At 36.2% G+C, this 22,980-nt stretch overlaps 2 protein-coding genes across 6 annotated transcripts in view; both read left to right on the top strand.

Annotated features, from left to right (window-relative positions):
- Positions 1 to 555: 555 nt before the first annotated feature.
- fgl1 (fibrinogen-like 1) lies at positions 556 to 5,660 on the top strand. Its single transcript, XM_053506183.1, has 7 exons — positions 556 to 704; positions 860 to 1,034; positions 1,111 to 1,270; positions 1,622 to 1,719; positions 1,819 to 1,907; positions 1,990 to 2,177; positions 3,865 to 5,660. Exons 1-7 carry the CDS (start codon positions 642 to 644, stop codon positions 4,019 to 4,021), a joined length of 930 nt encoding a protein of 309 aa, XP_053362158.1. The 5' UTR covers positions 556 to 641; the 3' UTR covers positions 4,022 to 5,660.
- Positions 5,661 to 7,948: 2,288 nt separating this feature from the next.
- The window catches only part of mtus1a (microtubule associated tumor suppressor 1a), a 31,151-nt gene continuing 16,119 nt past the window's right edge, over positions 7,949 to 22,980 (top strand). For 3 of the 5 annotated variants that reach the window (XM_053505346.1, XM_053505344.1, XM_053505343.1), the window contains exon 1: positions 21,083 to 21,328. In XM_053505346.1, the coding sequence (XP_053361321.1) occupies positions 21,208 to 21,328 (121 nt within the window). In that variant the 5' untranslated portion in view covers positions 21,083 to 21,207. Of the gene's footprint in view, positions 8,323 to 10,815; positions 12,536 to 13,993; positions 14,226 to 15,320; positions 15,483 to 17,729; positions 17,832 to 18,417; positions 18,526 to 21,082; positions 21,329 to 22,980 lie in introns of those variants that run through there. The other 2 variants (XM_053505342.1, XM_053505341.1) reach the window with 1 other exon arrangement.

Raw genomic sequence — 22,980 nt, 5'->3', positions numbered from 1 at the left:
TGTAGTTAACATAAGGAGCTGCTTAGAGCAACATTTGGGTATTTGATACTGTTTCATACAGGGCACAGAATATGTGAATGGAATACTATATGAGCTGCTTTTTTTTTTTTTTGTTTTTGGGGCACTGATACAGTAGGAATACACTTATACCTATGGCCCCTGATATAAAGCACAGAAAAGTGTTGTGCAAGTCCTGTTTTCCTCTGTCTTTTCTAAAAGATGTGCTTGGCTGTGAAGTTGCATTGCTGCACCTTGTGATTCACCACATGGTAACCTTCTGCATACACGTGTGTATCAAATCAGGTATTTCCCTCTGCAAATCAGCCAGGCAATGTTGTTTAACTCTTATTATTCTTTTACATTTCGTATTTTTTTATGAAATTGTTTAATGTTCTATTGCCTAATTTTGAAGAATAAACCCAAAAAGTTTAAACTAACAAGTACAGTATGTAATAAAAAATTTGGTTATACATGATGCCCTTGTTGTAAATCTGTTCCTCTGCATTGGTTCTCAGTGACTCACCCCAAAGGCATGCTGGTAGTTAGAGCAGATTTTAAAAGGCAGGCAGGACAGATCAGTCAGGTAAAGAATCTTTGGTACATGAGCTGGAAAAAGACAGTTTGGGGTTTGTTCGGATGTTATGATGGCGATAAAAAATTATTTTGTGATTTGGATGGTTTTCTGTTTATATCTGGTTGATGGTGTAAGTATTTTAAACTTTTGATCTAAAGATTATGATGTTATATATATATTTTATATCAATTATTTAGTTTTTTAATTTATCAATTTTGGTTAATATCTAATTATTTTTTCTTGGTAATCATTTTTTCTATTTGTTTAAAAAAAATGTGTGTGTAGACATCTAAGGAATGCCACAAGGAGAGAGTTAAACTTCAAGTACAGTTAAAGAACATGGAGGCTCATGCGCTTAAGCAGCAGGAGATGATCCAGGGCTTCCTTCTCCTCAATAAGCAGGCTTCGCTTCCTCTAAATGAGAGCATCTTTTTTGATCTAGCAGATAAACAATATATAGGTAAATCATGGGCATTTCTGTTTATATTTATTTGATGGAATGCAAAGCTTTTTGGTGTTGTTTTTTTTTATTTCAGACTGTGCTCAGATTTTCAATAATGGCTACAATAAGAGTGGATTTTACATGATTAAACCTGAAAAGAGCCCAGCTAAGATCCGAGTGTACTGTGATATGAACGACGGGGGTGGATGGACAGTCTTGCAAAGACGCTCTGACGGCAAGGAGTCTTTTGACAGGTGAGAAAGATTGTGATTGTGTATTACTTGAACCAATGTCACAATGAAGTTTGGAGCCCAGGGGCTATAGCTTATTTTTGATCAATTTTGTGAAAACAGACTTTCCCCATGCTGCAATCTGTCAGTGTTAAATATTTCAAATGTATGATAACTACCATATGAACATAATATATAAATGTATTAGTTTAATAATATCAAGTTATTAAATTTAAACCTCTGATATTTTAGTTTTCGGCAGTAGATTTTAATTTACACCTTTCATTTGATATATAAATCTCCTAAACTAAAAGAAAAATTTGAAAGATGTTTGTTACTTGTTTTTGCCTTAAATTTCATGATTTATTTTTATAGGAATTGGAATGCTTACAAAACTGGGTTTGGCGATCTGAATGCTGCAAATGGAGAATTCTGGATAGGGAATGACAACCTACATTATCTGACATCCCAAGGTGGGACGATTTATTATGCTTAAAACATAATTTTAATATCATTAAGCACTGTTTATTCTTAATTATAAACATATATTTTATAATATGTCAATGTCAAAGGTAATTACAGCTTGAGAATCAACTTGGAAGACTTTGAGGGCACCCACCGTTTTGCCTTGTATAAAAAGTTTCAAGTTGACAGTGAACAGGTAGCGTCTTTTTTAAGAAAGGAGATAACGAAGCACTAGTTTGAATGAATTATGACTATGCCATTCATCCGCATGGTTTTAGAATCATTACCAGCTGCAGTTTGATGGATACAGTGGGAATGCAGGAGACTCGCTCTCAGGCAGCTACAACCCTGAGGTGCAGGGCTGGGCAAGTCACCAGGGCATGAATTTCAGCACAAAAGATAAGGACAATGATCGCTATGTGCACAACTGTGCTCTGGAGGACATGTCTGGCTGGTGGTTTAACAGGTGTGTTAAATGTATTGTAATTTAACATAAGCTATTCAGGTTAGTAAACTGCAAAGTCAGGTTAATAAGTGTTTGTACAGTGGTACATTTTTTGCCTTTTTGCCTCTGGCCACCACTACAATGGAGTTTAAATAAAGCAGTCAAGATGTTTTGTAGACTTTCAAAATCAGTAGACTTTCAGACTTATTTTAAGGGCTCGAACTGAAATATTGCATAAATTATTTAGCAATTTTTAATTAGATCCTCCATTTTCATAGGTTCAAAAGTAATTGGACAAACCGTCATAACATTTTACATGTATGGCATTTGGCAGAAGCAATTTATCCTTTTAATATGTTTTTAATACATAAAAAATAAACATTCAATGATTTAATAAAGCCAGGTCCTTTTTCTCCACAGCTGACTGTGGCAGGTAAAGAGTTTGTAGAGAGAGTTAAATAGGTTAAAGCTAAAAATAAGCTGATCAGCTTTAATTTAATCAGTGATATTATCATTCCAGGTTAAAGCCCACGTACATGTCTGCCTGTTTTTCTGTACAGCAGAACTCTCTGCCTAACATAACTTAATATAAAGAAATCAAATTTAGTAAGGTTTAGTATCTAACGCCTTGTTTATGTTAAGGTATACTTTTATTCATAGTCAGCTAAAAACACTCTGTTTCGTAATTGGAAAATGAATCACAGATGAGAAACAAAAAAACTAGGTCTGATAGATCAGATTGAGTTTTGTCTTTAATCGACTCCAGTGTGGTAAAATTCACTTTTATTATTACCACTTTTTGTGGTTTTTAAAATTCAGCTCTCTTATTAGAGCGATGAAAATATTAAGTAATCCCAGTAAAAATATTCAGTTGAACTTTTCTGATTAATACAGTATCTATTGGTGCAGGTCTTTACATTGAGCAAGTAGCTTATTTTAAAGTAGATAATTAAATCTGACACGTAACTGTTCATAGCATCGCTTTTACTCAACATTTGATTTTACTTATGGTGCAGGGTAAACTTCAAACAGATATTCAAATACTGAAAAAATGCAAAAGTTTTTAATTTAAAATACAGCCACAGTTTGACACAAATGCAGCATGCTGTCAAAATTTTAGGTTTATAATTTGGCTCATAACTGCTCATAACATCCCCTCTGCTCCACATTTTGATTTTATTTATAGTGCATGTTTAACTTCAGGCAAATATTAAAGAACTGGAAAAGTTTCATTAAATTCTGCACAGGTTTTGCATCATGCTGTGACAAATTTAAGCTGGACAGACACACAGACAGAAAATTTTCAGATCCTGGAATGTATAAAACATAAAGATTTCATTAAGAAGAGCGAGTTCTGTCCAATATACAGACAAAAGCATTCTTTTATTTAATATATAATATTTTTGTAATTCATAAACACTTATTGCAGTAATTTTGTTAAACCCCTTGAACTGAAGCTAAAAGTCCCCATTTTAATTCCATCCTGATGGCTTCATTTGAAATCTATTGTGATGGTGTACAGAAGAAAAAAGTATGATAATTTTATTATGGTCAATGTGAAATATTACTGTAAAACAATCCCTCTCAATGTTCTTGAAAGCATGTAAAGACCTGTCTTAAATAAATCATTATTACATGAGAGAAAAACCCCAGGCAGTCTTATTAAATACCATGCATGCTGTGTGCTATTCCATTGTTCTTCCTCTAGGTGTCACTCTGCCAATCTGAACGGACTGTACTATAATGGGCCGTACAGTGCAGTGACTGACAACGGGATTGTGTGGTACACCTGGCATGGCTGGTGGTACTCCCTCAAAACAGTGGAAATGAAGATTAGGCCAAGTGCCTATGAACCTGAAGTCTAACATTACACTTTTTTTTTCTCAACTTTTTTTGTATTTAAAAAAAAAGTAAACTCTACGCATATTTGTAATATTTTACAGACAGTTCATAGTAATATATAACATATACTGAACAATGTCGTTGTAGTGTGTACATACAGAGAAGAGAGAGGGAATTTTACCGTGTCTAGTCAACATGCCATACTTGCGCAAATATCAAGCTTTATAAATGTAAGAACTCAGACACAGGCCGCTACACCGGAAGTGACGCCATCCGTCCGCAGGTGAGAAGAGCGCCGAGCTCGCGCGTACCTGTTGGCTGTACTGTTTCACTACTGGTGAGATGTCTGTGGTGGTGTTTTGTTGTTGTTGTTGTTGTTGTTGTGACACACACCAAACGATGAGTATAACATATTTTCCTAACTTGTATTAACCGTTAAATCACGTAAAAAGAGAAACGTATCAGTATTGACGTAGATAAACTCTAGTATTGTGTTTTATATTGTGTTGTTCGGAGCCTCGAGTAATAACTCACTTTAATAACAAGTAACGGTTGCAAATATGTTTGTCTTTTTCCTGTGTATTACAACCGGTAACAATTAAACACCAAACAGTTTGTTAACTTGGTAAGGATACATATTACTCTGTGACTACATTATAAAATCAAGCAAAACAGTTAGTTTATGATTTTTCTGACCATAATGTAGCTTAACACATCATGCTTACTCATCTATGTATTGATTTGTTTAATCCCATGAATGATTCACAGCACACTATAGCTTCATGACTTTTTTCCTCTCTGCGCTATTTCTGGAAAGCAGTCCAAGGCATTCGAGATGACATCTTGATGACTGTAAATCAGGTGCAGAAAAAGAATTTGGCAATGTCAATGAGAGACTGTGCCTTTAAAGGAGGTGTGATCTTATGGGAAAGCAGAGCTGGACAGACATGAGTTACTAGAAATAACTTTAAAAGCTTTTTTCTGGCTTTTATTTAATCAACACTATTCCCAATAGTGCAAGCAGCTTTTAAATAATTGCTTAATCTGAAAACCCATGGATAGTGGTAGCCTGCCAGATGGCATTATTAAGTATGATGAGTGATGTTTGTTCAGTTTCCTGGTTGTATACAATTTTGAATTATTTCTTTTTGGCAGAAGAAGAATGGAGTAACATTGTGTTGCCTTCTGTGTCTCGACTGACTGCGCTTCGGTCCTTTAGGACATTGTATGGCATCCAAGTAAAATTTAAATAAATTTAAGATGTTAGAGCAAGAGTTTATGCATTTAAGTTTAAAATTCTAAAAGTTTCCTTTAATTGTAACTAATCTAAGCTGCAGAAAATCTTTCCACAGGTACAGTATGTTCAGATTAAAATGTATGTATTTATTTATTCTGTTCAACTAGCGTGTACTCCTCTAGATTTAGTTCCACATAGATACTGTAGTGTGACAGTAAAGGTACTGCTATGAAAATACATGACTGTAGTGTGGCACTAATTTGTAATTAACTGACCTACATTGAGGTTACAGAAGGAAACTGGAGTCAGTTGGCCTTGTTCCTTAAGTGGACACATTTGGAATATCAGCGTTTTTAAGTTGCTTGCATGTCCTTTGATTTTGCTTAACACTGAACATTTATAAGTTTAATATAGACCTCCTCCAACAGAGCTACCAAATTATTTTAAAAGTATGTTAACACACTGCCTACCCCCATCCCAAAGAAATAAAACTGGACATAAGATAAAAAAAAAAGCAAATACCTAAAAGCTTTTGATTGGTTAATTACTGCAGTGATTACTATGTTTTAACTGGCAACAATTGCCTGAATAAATGCTATAAAGTAAGATCTAAATCAATATTTGGCATGACTACCCTTTGGCTTCAAACCAGTATTAATTCTTAGACTTGCACAAGGTCAGCGATTTTGTAGGAGTCAGGTGTTTGATTAACCAGTTTACTAATGATCATCGGTTTCCTATGTAGGTTGAAATACAGTCATTACATTAATTGAAACAAAAACACCTATATAGGTGGCTTAAAACTGGTTGAGGAACAGCCAAAGTCTGCTTCCAAGGTTAATTTGTAGAAGACCATTTTATGTCACAGGTCATACACCATGGCAACTCGGAGGACAGCAATAGGGTACAAGGTAGTTTTACTGCATCAGCACAGTCTCGCAAAGGCTACGATTTCGAAATGTGCGCAAAGAAATGAGGAAATGTTGAGGAACATAGACACAGAGGTCAGCCCAGACAACTTAAAGCAGCAGATGAAAGACACATCATGCTTACTTGCTGTCGACATTGTAAGATGCCCACAGTGCCTTCAGCAAAGAACTAGCGGAAACCGGTGGCACCCAGGTACACCAGTCTACTGTCCAGAGAAGTCGGGCCAGAAGTGGTCTTCATGGAAGAATTGCAGCCCAGAAGCCTCTTACAGGGGAAACTAGGTTAAGCAACAAAACTATGCATGGAAACATAGGAACTGGGTTCAGAAAAATGGCAGCAGATGCTCTGGACTGATGAGTCAAAAATTCAAATATTTGGCTGCAGGCTGCAATTGCAGGTTGTTTGCCGAAGGGCTGGAGATGATGTATGATGATGATTTTCTGCAGGCAACAATGAAGCATGGTAGAGGTTCCTTTCTAATTTGGAGTTGAATTACTGCAAGTGGGGTTGAAGATTTGATTAGGGTTAATGGTGTCCTAAATGATAAGAAATACAGGCAGATACTTTATCATGCACCAGGGAGGATTCTGATTGGTCCCAAATTTATTCTGCAGCAGGACAGCGATCCCAAACATACAGGCAATATAATTGAGGACTGTCTTCAGTGTAGAGAAGAACAAGCAAGTCATGGTTTGGCTTTAATAGGGCCCTGATCTCAAGTCATTGAGTCTATCTAAGATTACATGAAGAGCTAGAAGGATTTGAGACAGCCATCCACAGAAAATGTGGATGTGCACAGAACAACGTATCTGCTTTTGAGTTCTTCAAAAAAGAAGAAATGCTGCTGTCTTGTAGGGTGGTCACACAAAATATTGATTTGATTTGAATTTTTACTTGAATTTCTTTTGTTTATTTACTTATCTTATTTAACTGATAAAATGCTTTGCTTTTAAAGCATTTTTAGTTCACAGCATTTTTTTACACCTTTTGCAATAGTACAGTACTGTGTATATGCAAATACATACACATACAATATATTTGGAAATAGTTTTTACTGGTTCTTGGGTGAACAGCAATTTTCTCTCTAACACTATCTTACCAAATGTTTGTCTTTCTACAACCATGATAAACTCTAATCAGTGGTTATGTGTTAAATTCTATGCTAGTGTTTATCTTGTGGTTCATGCACGCATGACTGTGAATCATCTATTCCCCTTAATAATGGCAGTGTTATACCTTAACTAAAACCAGATTAGTTTTTAATCACTGAACTGTGTCCAGTTTGATTAAAGATAATAGCATTCTGTAATCCATTACACAATTACTGCAGGTTTGTGTTAGTGAGTATTGATGATTCAACATTTTTATTAGTATACAGAAATAACCAGTTCATGCAATCTGTTTCCAGAAATGTACAGGTAAGCATGTGCATGTCTAAAGAAACTAAATACACTTTCATTATTTTGTGATATTTAACATATATATTGTCTGCAGACTAGTAATTATGCTGGTAATGTCTAAACAAAATTTCACATCTGTAAAACTGCCTTCAAGTGGTCTTTTCCTAGATTGTTATATGCATATTGAACTGAAATTATTCACATGCATGTGTGTGGCCATGCATGCATGTTCTCAGTTTCAGTCTTGGACAAAAAACCTGAGCGTCATGAACTCTCTCATAATAGGAGGCCTTTGGTTGCATAGCAACAGCAAATGCCTTTCTGTCCTGCCATGTCCATGTCCCGCCCCCCTTGCAAAGGTCCTGCTAGGGATAAGGTAACCAAATGCTCTCTCCAGTAAACTTAGCCTCGTAACATTACCACAGGCTTGAGCTGGACCTTGAACTGTGGAGTGGTGCGTGCAGAGGCGTGCTAGAATGAGTAATTTCTGATTGCCCAAAGAGGATGGAAGTTAGCACTAAGATTACTTGTTAAAAAAGGAATTAGTGCTGCTGGTTCAGACAGCTCTTAGAGAAAGAGCCTATACTTAAGCAGTGTGTTAAAGATGCTCTGGCAACTTTGATTCTGAGTTGGGGGCTGGAAGATGAATATGTGAGGAGTATGCAGTTCTGTGTTTGGTCTGAATCTGTGCCATACCACTGATGGGATCAATTTTACAAAAAAAAAAAATCTTGAAGAAAACTGTGTAACAGAGCTGGTAGGTCTGTTTTTTTTTAACTGCATTGAATATGTTGGAAACTAGAATACTAGACTTGAATACTAGCAGTTTACCTTGGCTTTATGCTCACAGAATAAATACTGCAACAAATTTATTTTTTTTCAAAAGAGTCGTTCAGGCGTATATACACAGAGAGGATCAGATTTAAAAAGCTGCTTGTGTTTTAGTAAATCTGTATTTAATCATATGTAATGTATCCTTTTTCTTATAAGTTTGTTGTGCAAAAAGCAATGTAATGTACCATTTTTGCTGGCTTAATATAAAAATATAATATTTTGCACTGCCATATGGCTTGACTATGCTACACCATGAACAGGAGCATTATTATATCCCTCAGTAAAGGTTCAGAGTAAATAAAATCTTAGCCTCTGCCTGTTTTTATGACCACCTTAACTTAAGAGGTCTATGTACTTGAGCCTTATCTTTAATTTTGATGACTTTTGAAAGCACTTATGTCCTAGTAGAGGTGTGTTGCATATGACTTTAGTGATTGTCCCATTTATAGTAGTTTGTTAACAAAGAGGTGGTTGTTTCTTGTCTTACCTGAGCAGGCAGTCTGTTCACGGAATTTCGTAAGACTGAGGAATAAAAAACGGAAAAAAATTAAATGCCCAGTGTTAATAATGGAAGGAAATAAATTCCTTTGCACGTACAGTTTTTTATGTACTGAAAACAAATACTTCCACTCCCTGTCAGGGCTGTTTGTTGTGGTGATAACATCACCATTTTTGTACTTAATATGTTAAAAGACCTACAGCAGGTTAGGCTCAGTTCAGCAAAACTTTTTTCTCTTACCACAGGCTTTTCTTAAATATATTATCATTTTTTAAAGATTAACTGAAGTCGCATTATAATCATTTATAATTAAACTAGTTATTATTTTGCTGTGAGTCACCATGGAGCAAAGTCTCATTGAATTAAGCATGTACAGTAGGTTAACTGTATAGGTTAAGTGTATTTAAGTACCCAAAGGGGCAAACCCAGCCCAATAGCTATTCCTCATGTATAATTTTAAACAAATATTTTATGTCTTTGTGAGAGACATGAACCTTTGCCTAGTGGATAATTGTTTTTTCCTGTCTGTACCTGTTACGTGTTACAGACACCTCCCTCTTTGCTAACACAGAGGAAAATGTTCTGCTGATATGTTTGTTCACACAGTGCTCTTGATGAATCATAGATCTTATAAATCTCTCCAGGCTAAGCATTTCAGTAGATTATTTGATTATGAAATCTTAATATGTATAGGTTTGATTTTCTAATTCAACCTGGTAAAAGGCCTGGCTTTAGAAAACTCCTTTCTATGTCTACACCCCCCTTCCTTTATTGTACTTGACAGGAGTGCAGTGGAGTGTGCAGGATCTTTTTTTACCTGTTTAAAATCATACTAAACTATTTCTACCTCTGTGGACTGTGGTTATGATTGGCATGAGCAGGCAGAACAGAAAATATGATGGTTTTTGGTCCCCTCTTGTTTTAGCATTTATTATGTTTTAAAACTAAAAAAAAAAAAAAAGTAAATAGTCCACAAGAATTATATGAGAAATTAGGAGTAAATCATCTACTCCTGAGTTTACTATTAATAGCAACAGGAGGGTTAGACTAACACAATCAGCAATAAGAGGATTTTGAATTCAGTAGGCATTTTAATGCATCTGAGTTTAGGGCAATTATCTTTCTTCTTATCTTATGTACTTTCATTTAATATTTGTGATTTTTATAATCAACCAGAATTTGTGATATGCAAAACAAGTTTTGTGGTACCAGTCATTTAATGAGTTTTTGATTACCAGTTGCTGTTGATTTAAAATATAAAAGGCGTCTCACAAAATGTAGTTTTTCTTACCTAGGCACTTATAACAATAAACTGTGCCGTTTCAGAAATGTCTTTAGTTAGATATGCAAGAAAGGTTAACTGGAGGAATGGAGCATAGTGACATCATCTACTCTGTTACTTATGAGCAAAAGGTGTCTTGGAGATATTAAAAATTGATAGAGTATCATGTGCTTGATACTAGAAAGGTTGTTCAGTGGATTGATTATAAAACATTAAGGCTCAATGGATTGGGTTGCGTAATTAGCAGGCAGTTGGAGTTTACTGTGAACATGGTAATACTGGTAAAAATACTGGTAATTTTTTACTATGAACATTTAAACTTAAAACATATCACTGGATACGTTTAGATGTAGTAAAATCTTTATACCTGAAAATGAGCTAAAATGGAGGCTTTATAGGGCTAACAAGAAACTAATGAAATGACTAAGACTAAGCAGCTTGTCATATTTAAGGTGCCTGGTCAAGCTAAATTAAAATGAGGTAGAAGACTTCTTAACAGATAGACAAATGTTGTATTTTGATGTTGTCTTGAGAGGCACTTTTCATCTACACTTTACATTAGGCAGTCTTTCTGTCTTGTCTTTAACTTGAATACTGATTAAATTTCTAATTTAAATACCTTTTCTCTGTTTCAGGTATTTTGCGTTAGGCGATATGTAAACGCTTACCACACAAGAACATATGCAGTCAAACTATAGATGTTTAGACATTGAAGTTGGCTCCCCTGAAATTAAAATCACTCAAACAGGCAAAGGCATGGAGGTTCCCTTTAGTGCTATGCACCTCCCATTGTTTGCAGAGGACCAAAATGGAAATGACATTACTTGTCCTAGTGACACTTCATCTAATTCTCCAAGGGATAGCAGCAGTCATGGGAAGACAAACAGCCCTGTTGATGCAGAGATGACCAAGGACTGTGTCGGTGAACTGATTTCAACTACAAGTATAATTCAAAAAGTGGATCCACAAACAAACTTGGCCACCGTCAGCTATATGAAAACTGTAGATGACAACTGTAACCCGAATCTATCTTTTATGATCTCTGGCTTGCAAAATGAAAATATAGATTCTAAAAGTACCATACCAGATGTCCATGGTCTCCTTGTAAAGAAATGTGACCGTGTTTCAAAAATGTGCTCCAACACTGATGCACAAAAGTCCTTTGTTGTAGGATTTGTTACTCCATCACCCCCTCGCTCCAGTGAGAACCACAGCTCTGTGAGCTCTAGTGAGATGCTAATTAGGGACAATAACAGTTTTATTACTCAGGAGTCTGATCAACCACTCAGTGCCTCAGTCTTGGAGGAATCTTTGGATACGCCTTCTGATATTGGTGTGATGCCTGGTTTGCTGCCTGATGTCTGTGAGGGTCTTATGCATGGCACGGTTAGTGCTCCAGGACAAAACAGCAAACCTACAGACTTTGGAGTCACTTTCATCCAGCCAAGCAATCAGACATTTACAATGGAAGAGGATGTCTTTCAAACAGTTCCTCATAATGGACCTGGTCAAAGCAAAGCTTCACATTTGTTTGTAGCAGTTAATAATTCGGAATGTGTTACACCAGTTAATCTGAAAAAAAATCATATTGAAGCTGCAAGATCCACTCCCTCCACATCAGCTGAAGGAAAGACATTTCAAATTCCAATCTCTGAGGAACTAGACATTAGTGGTAATGCTCAGACCTCTACTCCTGTTCAGGCTATAAACTGTAAAACATTTTGCCTTTCAGACTCCTCTCTTAACAAAAGTAAAAGTGAATTCGGGAGTCCATTGGCCCAAGTCGTAAAAGAACAGCAAAGTTCTGTCTCTCAGAAGCCTAAAACTTCTTTGGCTGCATCCACTAAAAGTAATAAGTTAGAAACTAAGACATATGTGAAGCCTGACTTCAGTAATGTAAAATCTAAAGTAATGTCTAGACCCACAAGTGCCTTAAAGCCATCAAGCGCAACTGTTGTCAATGCTTCCTCCAATCTAGGACAGCACAAAAACCAGACTCGACATTCCCTTTCCAAGCAAAGCACAGCATCTCCTAATAAAAATATCTCTGCAAGTTCTTCCAGCTCCACTGTCACATGTGGTGGGCTTAAGAGGAATCAGAACAATGTGATAAAGAGAACTCTCTCATCCACTCAAGACACTGCACCTGCTCCAAAGTTCCGGCCTCGGACGTTGTCTGAGGCTTCCAGCTCATCAAAAACGAAAGAAGACACAAAGGCAGAGGATAAACGGGTCGGGAGGATCGTAAGCTCATCTGTACGAGGTTTTTTGAGTCAAGCTGCCAAATTGGGACACAGACATTCTTCTTCTAAAGAAGAAAAATGTCTCGGGAAACCTCAGAAAAACAGTGCAAAAGTAAGTCTAAATAAATCAGTAAAATGTAGAAACTTTTTTTTTTTTACTAAAAATTAATTTTACTGTACATATTAACTTTTTACCTTCTACATTTAAGCCACATTTATCCTGTAGACTAACAAATGTGTATGACATTTTTGGTTTTATCTATACCCCTATAAGCCATAATATTAATGCTGTTGTCAGATGACGTGAATAAACTTGATGTCATTTACAGTGGCACCTGTTAATGGGTTGGGTATATTTTGCAGCATGTAAACAGTCAGTTCTCAAAGTTGGAAGGAGAAAAAATGGCCAAGTAAAAGTTTCTGTGAAACATTAGTCATCACTGTTGTTGTTAACATTGTTAGATGACTAACAATGGTCTGAGGATCTCCAAAATGCAGCTCTTGCAGTAGTTAAAACCCAACACAAACACTCTTAAAGAGAAAATTCAGATAATAAGTGACAGGAGGATTGGTGCCAAGCCTCACGTATGTTTATGTATAGTGAAGGTAAACCAATTCCTGCCTCTTTGTGCATGGAGTTTGCATGTTCTTCCCGTGCTTGGTGGGTTTCCTCTGGGTACTTTGGTTACCTCCCACAGTCCAAAGATATGCAGATTAGGCTAATTCCCATTCCCCAAATTGCCGTGTGTGCGCGCACGTGTGTGTATGTGTGTAGCCCGTTTAAGGTGGACCCCGCCTCATGCCCTAAGTCTCCTGGGATAGACTCCAGACCCTCCACGAGTTTGTATACAGTACAGGTATAAAGCGGTATAGACGATGAGTGAGTGAATCTGATTAATCATCTGTGGGATATGATAAACAAATACAGGTTTTAAATGATTTGCTGCTGGTGTCTTGGTGCCAGATACCACAGCACACCATCAGAGGTCTCGTGAAGTCAAGTGGAGATGTGCACAATATAATTCGGGTGATTTTTATGTTATGGCTAATTGGTGTAAGGTTAAACATTTTTGAGAGAACCAAGGCAAGTAAATAAGGAAGCGGTTTTTAAGGCTGTATTTCTTTTTTCCAAATTGCCCAGTGTACTCGAGTTTGTTAAGTTTTAGAAACACTGTAAAAATGTATTTTATATATATGATTTATAATACAAATTCAATTTTAGTTAACTATCTTAAACCTAATGGATGTCCACACTACCCCGTTATTGCTGTGAATGACTTTAATTGTTGTGTTAAAAATGGTCTTGCTACTCTGGCAAATGTATTCCATGTGTACACACTCACTATGTTTATAGAGCATGGGGGGGAGTGGGAAGGGAGAGGTGTTGCTTGGCAGAGATTATTCTCAGGAGAACTATAGTGCAAAAGCAAGTTCTGAGTGTGCACAAGTTCTCCACTGCAGCACTACATTGTTTAGTTCTGTTATGGCCAACACCATAGTAAGTGTGGGACACACAGACTTCAGTCGGTTTTCTTGGGAGTTTGTGGATAAAAGGAAGCTCCTATTGCAGGCAGACTCGTCCCAGCCAGTAGGAGCCTCACTGTGTGATTGGCGTAAAAGCAGTCTTGGCTCTCAGCCATTGTCATCCAGGGCAGGAGGTTCTTCGCCAGCGCGGACTCCAGCTGCAAGCCTTCGGCCACCGCCTCTATCTGCATCAAAGCTTAAGTCTGGCACGGCACAGAAAAATGGCTGCACCACCACTGACATGCCTTCTTCAAGAAACAAACTGAGCACATCTGGAGGTATGGAATATGGCTCGCACGTGGTAGTTTCAGCTTATTAATTGCAGTTCTTTAGTAGTCCAAGCACACTGTAGTGCTTTAAATAATAGTAATGTAAATAGTGGTAAAGTTTTTGTGTTCTGTGTGTTTTTTTTTTTTTGTTTTTTTTTCTACACGTTTGTCTGTAGTGACCTACATCTGAACTCATGCTGGGTGATGCCAGGTTGCATGTTAAAAAAAATTATGTAATTCAGTTTGTGTTTTTACTTTTTGCAAGAAAAAAAATCAATACTTTAATGCTTAACCATAACATTGCTCTCTACAGATTTCTACAAACTTAATATAGTGTTTTTGTTGTTGTGACTGTATATAAAAAATATCATTGTTATTTCCAGCACTTTTACAACACTATATTATACATATTTATAAGTATAACTTACAATCACTTCATTTTTCATTTTACACCCGTGTTCTGTGTTTGATCTTAACTAGTCTAAACAACAAATACATTGTTTATGTCTAATCCACAGCTAAACTGCTATTGTGTTTGATCTGAAGTAAGCAGAAAACTGTGCATGTACAGTATTGTATATGGCAGACAAGCAGAAGTTTATATCTTTGGTTTGTAGATTTTTACTACAAGCATAGGAATGCCCTATATATGACTTAGAGCATGTTTTCCTGTTCCTGATAAACTAATCTTGTCATGTTCCCAGAGGACTGGCAAAGGATACAGATGTGCCTTCTCTACCTTTACAGACTTTTATATAAACATAACCCTTCCTGCTCTCTCTGGCCATTCTCATAGTTACAGAAGAAAATTAGAGGCCCACTGAGAAGTTCAATATAGTCCGGAAAGCAGTAGGGATAATGGAAAAAACATTGCAAGGAAAGAAGTGCTGTGTTGAATCGGTCATTGATGGGGTTGAGTGCTTTTCACTTTTTTAATGTAAAACTATGCAAAGAGCTTTTGTAAATGGACAACTGGTGCACATTTCGTGTTTCCTGGATACATATGTTACATAAATGCCTATGTTACATATATTGCATACTGTAAATGCTTTTGCTTTCTGACAACATTTACTTACTGACAACATTTGTCTGTTTTTGATGTAGGTAATCCAAGCATGCGAGTTACCGAAGGTACGGGAACTGATGGGGGAGTGGGAACCATCTCCAAGTTTTCTCTTCCTACTGGCCACCAACATTCATCAGCCTCAAAATTGCCAGTAAAGACAAGGACCCAACTCAAAAGCTCAGGTGGACACACAAAGCGTGGTGAGACTTTTTAGATTAGGGATACTGAATTAAAATTTAGGAAGGTTTGGTCAATACAATTTTTAAGCTGAGGTTATTTAGATCTCTATATTTGCATTCATTATAAGTCTATATAAAATAAGCAATTTAATATTTCCCTAGCATTTTAATACAATTCACTGTCAATTTCCAGTAACTATTCAGTGGCATCGTGGCTTAGTGGTAAACACTGTTGCCTTTTACCTTTAGGCTTCTCGGGTACTGTTGGGTGTCGCATATAGCCTATGCTCATCTCAAGGGAAAAAGCACTACATTTTTAATATATTAATTATTCTCTTTTATCAGTCTTTAGCAATCATTTAGTTATGCCTGGTTTAGATGTTTGTTTTAAAGCTTTGTATAATGCACTCAAATCAGCAAGTGTTTTTTCAAAATCTTTAATATTCGCCTAGACCAATGTTAGCTATTTTATGACATGAATATTTCACTCATTAAAGGCAGAGTGTAAAATTCTATTTACTGAGTATGATTTAATCAGATAACACTACACTTGGTGCTGCATATTCTATGGATCAAGCAGTTTTTTTATTTTGATACACAGCATTGGTGTTAAAAATACCTGCTGACTTTTTGCCTGGTTGTGCTTTGTACTTTATAGTCACTGTTTATTTTATTAGTTTGCTAGATGTATTTCGCAGAGTACATGAGCAGGAATGCCATTTTTCCCCTTCAAGTTATACCAACAGATCTTTACTTCCCAGTCTATTAGATACCGCAGTCACTTTGCGAATATCAGTATGTACCACCTCTTGGGTTGTTAAAATATAAAAGCAGGTCTGTCTGAGTTACTGCTCCTACTGGAAGGATAAAATGTGCTTTGGTTCTCCATCCAGGATAGATAGCTCTTTGCATGTTTTACATTCTACATTTGACAGTATGATGGACAGTTAAGCATCTGCGCATTATGTCCAGTCAAGAATATAGCTATAACTAGTCAGTGTAGACATGAGCAACCTTACAGTTAGTTGCTGCCCCACTTTTCCATGCTGGAATCTTAACTCTCATTTAAGCTGTGATGAGGTAGATTCTTTCATTTAGGATTTACTCAGACCTACCAGATTGACTTAATTGGTTTCATGTTTGCTTAAAGGCGTGATGTATTTTACAATGTTCACCCATATAATTCCTCTTTCTGGGTCACAGAGTCATAAATAAATCACTGTCTATGCTGAAGTTTTTATTTTTTTCAATTTTCTTTTTTTACTGTAACTCTAGTTATTGTGAATTTGTGGACCTAAGGCCAGTTGAAAAGTAGGCCAGTGGTATTCGTGCAAACGGAGAACGGTAGCTCTGTTCAGACAAAGAGGCTTTTTTTTCCCCTCTCTGAGCATCCATGCCTGCTGCTTCCTCATTGGAGGACTATTGTGCTTTTCTATGAGTGAGACTCCTAAGTCCCCACATGTCTATCAGGCTGAGTATGTTCCACTCCACTTCATTTGTGGGGAGCAAGGAAAAAGGCACACTTTTATACTCATCATACTGTACATTATAGAAAACTTTATGTATATCTGACAACTTTTTTGGTTTGTTTTGCATTTGCAAGTTATACATTCAGTCCTACTAATGTTGGCTTACGGGGGGCCTCCGCAGCTGTACCTGGAGTGAATTTTCCTTGTATGTTTTTGACAACTCAACCCTGATCCCCAAATCCAGTGTAGGTGCTCAATGTGATCTCACGCTCTTGGCATGCTTCCTCATTGGATCCTATCGCTTCTGTATCATTCCTTTGTTAGCTGCCTATAATGGGAAATCTAAGACTCCACCCCAAAGAAGTAAGTTGTCCTAGACCTTTGGAGACTTTAAAATTCTGGTAAAGAGATTATTTTTTAATAAAATCTCTGCTGTTGGTGCATGCAGCTGTATTTTAAAATATTGTGCTTAGTGTTTTGTTACCTGACACATTGTTGACGCACTCCTAAAATATTCACATCTTTTAGGTTATTTTGGTCATCCCTATTCAGTTCCCCAGAACATGAAAGTCTTTGCATGTTAGAAGACCCTTTTTTGTAAGCTGCAAATACTCAGTTATTCAACAAACTTTTAAATATCCCTTATAGTATCTATTTCATGATGTGCGCATAGAATTAGCATCAGGCAACTTCAATAGTCTCAATGCATCTATTTATTCAGAATCACTGGGCACATTGAATCCTTTCTCTCATGCACGTTTCTGTAGAATTCAGGTTGTGTTTTTGTGTATGTTTGCAGAGTTGGAGTCACCTTTAGGAGCTTTGGGAAAACCTACTACTAACAAGACGACATCATTAAGAACCAGGCTTCAAAGTATATCACCTAAAGTTCCATCTTTTGGTAAAAAGAAAAACCTTTTTGTACTGTACAGTATATACAGGAAATGTTTACAGTTCAGAGAATTCATATTGAGCTTCAGGCAGCTGATTTATAGATGGTTCCTACTGATTAAATAGACAATCGTTGACACTTTCAAGTATATTATGAGCAGGATGTAGTGGAATACCTGGTTTCTCAAAGATTTCTCAAGGTCTGTAGGATGTAGGAATAAAAAAAAAAATGTGTGCATCTCTAGTTGTATAAAATTTTTTGTCTGGAATTTTTTGTTCATAGCGGGGCTTAAAAATTTTGATTAATGACATGCTGAAATACTGCAAAAGGGTTGCATCTATAAAGCATCAGAAAGCTTTTTATGAGAGAGAAAAAAGCTTTTTTATCAGAGATTTATATATATATATATATATATATATATATATATATATATATATATATATATATATATATATATATATACATATAAAGTTATTATAAATTATGCCTGACAAAGTGCTGATGGTAATATACCCACTACCCAGTAACCTATGTAACTTTTGGGATCCTTTCTTTTCCATATAAAATCTTTTCTGTGTTATGAATGATTTTGCAGGAAACAAGAAAATCTCATCATCTCAGTCTCTCACATCTGCGAGGTCTGCAGTGAATGTGTTAAAACCCCCTGCTTCACCACGATCTCAATTTAGTGCAACTTTTTCAGGTGCGTAATAAATAGAAAGTCTGTAAAACATTCACACCCTGAGTTCGGTTCAATGGTATCGACCTGGACATGCAGTTGTACAAATTGCTTCATATGTCAGTTCAAAAGATTAAAAGTTGGATCAATGTTGGATCAATAAATAGGCTTAAGGAAAACAAGAGAATTATGTTATTTATTCAAATACTTTCTTAACATTTTATTATCCCTTCTTAAGCTTAAACCAGTTTCACTGTTTTTATCTTGGCTTAGTATACTACTTGCTTGGCAGATAAACCCCTTCTATCATCTATTAATTTTTGTCCTGGCAGGGTGGGAGGAAAAGGTGGAGAAGTGCTTTCGTATTATGCAGTGGGTGCATTAAATCAGTGTAGTTGTGAGTTTTCATATGAATTATAGTGGCAGGTGTTCACTGTGAGGGCTTTACTGAGTCTCATGGATGGGAGGGCTGTGTTCTGCGTTTTGCAGCCAAGTTCATATGACCCAGCTGAGATGGGGTACACAACCAAGTCGGTTGGAACAGGCGTTGTGATGTAACACTGATCTGTCACTGTTTTTTGCAGTGATTTGTGGACTTGGGATTATTGGTGAGATTGATTTTTCCATTGTGAGTGTTCTGCAGTTTTCAGGTACTTATTTGCTAAAAAATTACGTCAGAAACAATCATTATAGGCAGTGTTTGTGTGGACCGATATTTCAGTTCATGGAATTAGTAAAGTTCTACATATGAGAATCAGGGTATGTAATTAGTGTTTGTTTTTAAATGGTGTTTTTTTAACCTTGGTAAACCCGCTTGGAATGTGAATGCATGAAGGGGTTGCTGGTGTCAGCCACTAGCCACACATCTGTGAGCTTCTGACTGCAGCAGAGTACAGGGTGTTTCCTTTAGGTTTGTATTCCGTATGCTGTATATGGTACGATTGATAATATGACAATAGTAAAGTAATTTTTCCCAGCTACATTCTTTATTTTATACATTTGTTTTGCTCCCCTGTACTGTATAATATTGTACGAGCGTGACTCAAAAATTATCCACACCTAGGTTTGCTGCGCAGCACTTTCCGTTCAAGGCTTCTGTCTCCCCTGTCACTGCTGTACAGGTGTGAATGTGTAACATCAGTTCATTGGAACTGTGGTGCGAGCAAAAATGGAGAAAGAAGGAGGAAGTTTCTTAAAGAGAATCATTACTGGTGTCGAAACATTTCAACACTATGAGCTGGAGAGTAAACAGCAGAGTATGGAATGGAAACATTCTCAATCATCAGCTGGAAAATTGCTACTTATAGTTTTCTTGGATTTTCAAGGTCCAGTAACTGTATTATTAAAAAAAAAAAAGGTTCAACTATTAACAGTGCTCATTATATTGAGATGCTTATCGAAGAGCTTATGCTTAAAGTTCACATTAAATTTAGAGGACTGCTATCCAAGATTGTTGTGATCTTGCACGATAATGCATGTCTGCATACTTCTGCTCACACTGTCAACATTCTGCAAAAACTTATGAGGTGTTAAAGCAATCCTCCCTATAGTCCTGATCTTGCACCTCCTGAAGAAGAAGCAAAAACCGCAGTGTATTCATGGCTCATAGCTCAGCCTAAAACATTTTTACAAGGTTTATTGAAAAGCAAGGAGAAAAATTTTATATTTTACTTTTTTTTATATTTAAAGTTAATTAAGATAAAGTTTTTACCCAGAGTGCGGATCATTTATGACTCACCCTTATATTTCCAATATTTCCATGATTTTATTTTACATTGGCTCTGTGTGCCATTTTATTTAAACAGTGTTATAATGAAATACTTTTTTGTATTATATTTTGTAATAAATATTTTGAATATTTTTACAATAATAGGGAAAATGCATAAAGTTTTTTACTCGATTAATACAATAGTATTTATTCATTTTTTTTGGTATAGGATTTGTATAACATTATCATACAAGCTTAATTTTGTTTTGCTTATTTATTGCTTTATTTATTTATTGCTTATTTAATTCTTCATCTTCAACAAATTTTGCTTTCTAGTATAAAACCCAACCCAGTCCTATTTTATTTGGCAGTTTACTAGACCGCAGCATGGATGATTTCAGCTCTGTAGCAGGCACAGTCTTGCTGTGAGCTGTTGCTTTGACCCTCGCCATTTTTATCCTCTTACCCTCCATGTAGTGGGAGAAGGAGGAAGCATGTGAGGAAAGACAAGAGAGGGGGGCTCTGCGTCACGGCTTCAGGCTGCGTTATTCACTCCTCCCACTTCCCTCCTCTCCTTTCGAGCATCCTCCACAACGGCGGTGCCATGGAGAGATGCGGCTAGAGCTTTGTCTGAACATGGATGGATAGAAACCTGTTTTTGGTCTGGGTGGAATACGCACGTCTAATTTTGTTGCATATATCAGAGGAGCTACACTGCCAGAACATCCTTCTCTGGCTTTCTTTTTCGCTAGGCTACAGCTAGCAAGAACTGAAGAAACACTATTGTGAAACGGAATTTCCATTTCCCTTCTTTTCTTAAAAATTAAATTTTTTCTTCTTCTTCTTGTTCTTCTTTCCATATGCTTCAGTAAACTTTATTTTTTTTTTTTTTGCTTCTTTGAACCATGCACATGTGCATTCACACTGAAGCTTATTTTCATATCGTTTTTCTTCAGTGCTCTTGTTAGTTTGTGTGTGTATATTTTGGTTCTGGCACAATGTTGTTTTCTCCTAAATTTTCCCTGTCCAACATCCATGTGAAACTGACTGCTAAAGGTTTACTCCGGAGACTTCAGCTGCTATCTGGCTTCAAGAAGAGCACGTTGGTGTTTCAAGCAGGTGTGTTGTAGTGCTACAAAAATCCAAAATCCCCAAAATTGTTTATGTAGGTTTGTCTTTTGCTCTGTATGGACAGTTTGGAGTCACCTGTTTGTATATTTGCAAGGTGCTTGCAAGGAGTCTATTTTTAATCTGGCATTTTACTCTTGCTGCCTCAGTGGCTCATTTTTACTACTGGTCTACATGCTTGTGTATCCACTTACTCTCTGGAGCACTTTACAGGACTGCCAAGTGTTTTCTCACCTTATGTGTTATTTATTCATCTTTTATTAAGTTAGGAAAATCACTTTATTTATAGTTGAAAAATCTGATTCAAAATAGAGCTACTGATGGTACACCTTACTGTACTTGCACTTATATAATCTGAAGCATCCTTAATATACATTTTCTCAAAATTATTTGGTCCCATTTTCTTCTTTTTTTTTTTTGTATAATTTTTTTTATAATTGGAAATTTGTAAACTGTTGCTGTTGAGAAAAGACCAGAATCTAAAGCTTTACAATATTTTCAGGATATAAATTACAGTGCGTCAGCCTTGGTTTTCTTTACTCTTGTACCTTGGATAATATTGAAATTACTTTATCATAGTATTATTAATTAGTTTTTGTATTGTAAATAAACACTTTATATAATTCAGAAGCAAATGGCACAACTGTTTTGAATAAACCCCGGACCAACGACTGGAAGAGCAATCTCCAAGTGACACAGTAGTATTGTTTTTGTCATTCCCTGTTACGAATATAAAAACCCTCTGTAACAAGCTAGAAAAGGCAGTGAATAAATGCATTGTGGGGGGAAATGTCGTAATATGGTAAAAGGAGATAGATGTTCTTTATAAATGTGCAGGCCGTGTAGTTTTCAGCCATGTTGGAAAAGTGCAATATTATAAAGAACTTTGTTACTTTAACTTTTTTGTTGTAGCCTTAATGACCTCTAATCATTTCTGACTTGAAGTTCTTTCTTTGTGATTTTGACATTTAAAGTGACTCTGTGGCAATAAAAAACATAAATTAACATTCCTTAGGGAACCAAAAAGTGCTTCTTCTATTGCTTCACTCTAAAGAGGCTTTTCCAACACTTTCATTTTTTAGAGATGACTAGATCTGGGCTCATATTCACAAAAAATCCTAAATACTGGTAAAAAAGTAAAAAAAAATACCTATGTATTGGCCGATTAAGGAAAAAATCTCAATTATACAATGAAAACTTTTCCAGGTAAGCACAGCTTGCATTAAAACAGGCTTTAATAGTAGAATAAGGGCATTTATTAACTATCAAGTAATACAATACACAGGGATAAAAATTTACACAACTCAACATTGGTTGGTCACATGGCAATAGCAGTTATACAAGAAATACGACCTGGTAATATAATGCACAAGTAATGTTTTGCATCAAACAAAGAGCTTCTAAATGAAAACCTTACCATTACATAACACGAAAGTGTCAAAGCTTTCATATTACATAAACAAAAATCTATGCTGGTATTATTCATGTTGCCTTTTTAGAGGTTTACAAACAACCAACCATAGACACACTAAAGTACAGTCTACAGATTAAAAACTACAGTAATCAGTAAGGAGGCATTTAGATCAATCTTTAATGACATTCTTCATTGGAGGCTTCAAGCATACAGTACAGTACTGTAAGGC

This window comes from Clarias gariepinus, chromosome 10 (genome assembly GCF_024256425.1).
Source record: "Clarias gariepinus isolate MV-2021 ecotype Netherlands chromosome 10, CGAR_prim_01v2, whole genome shotgun sequence".
NCBI lineage: Eukaryota > Metazoa > Chordata > Actinopteri > Siluriformes > Clariidae > Clarias > Clarias gariepinus.
The sequence above is the reverse complement of the archived record's forward strand: the minus strand, read 5'-3'. Positions and strand labels throughout refer to the sequence as shown.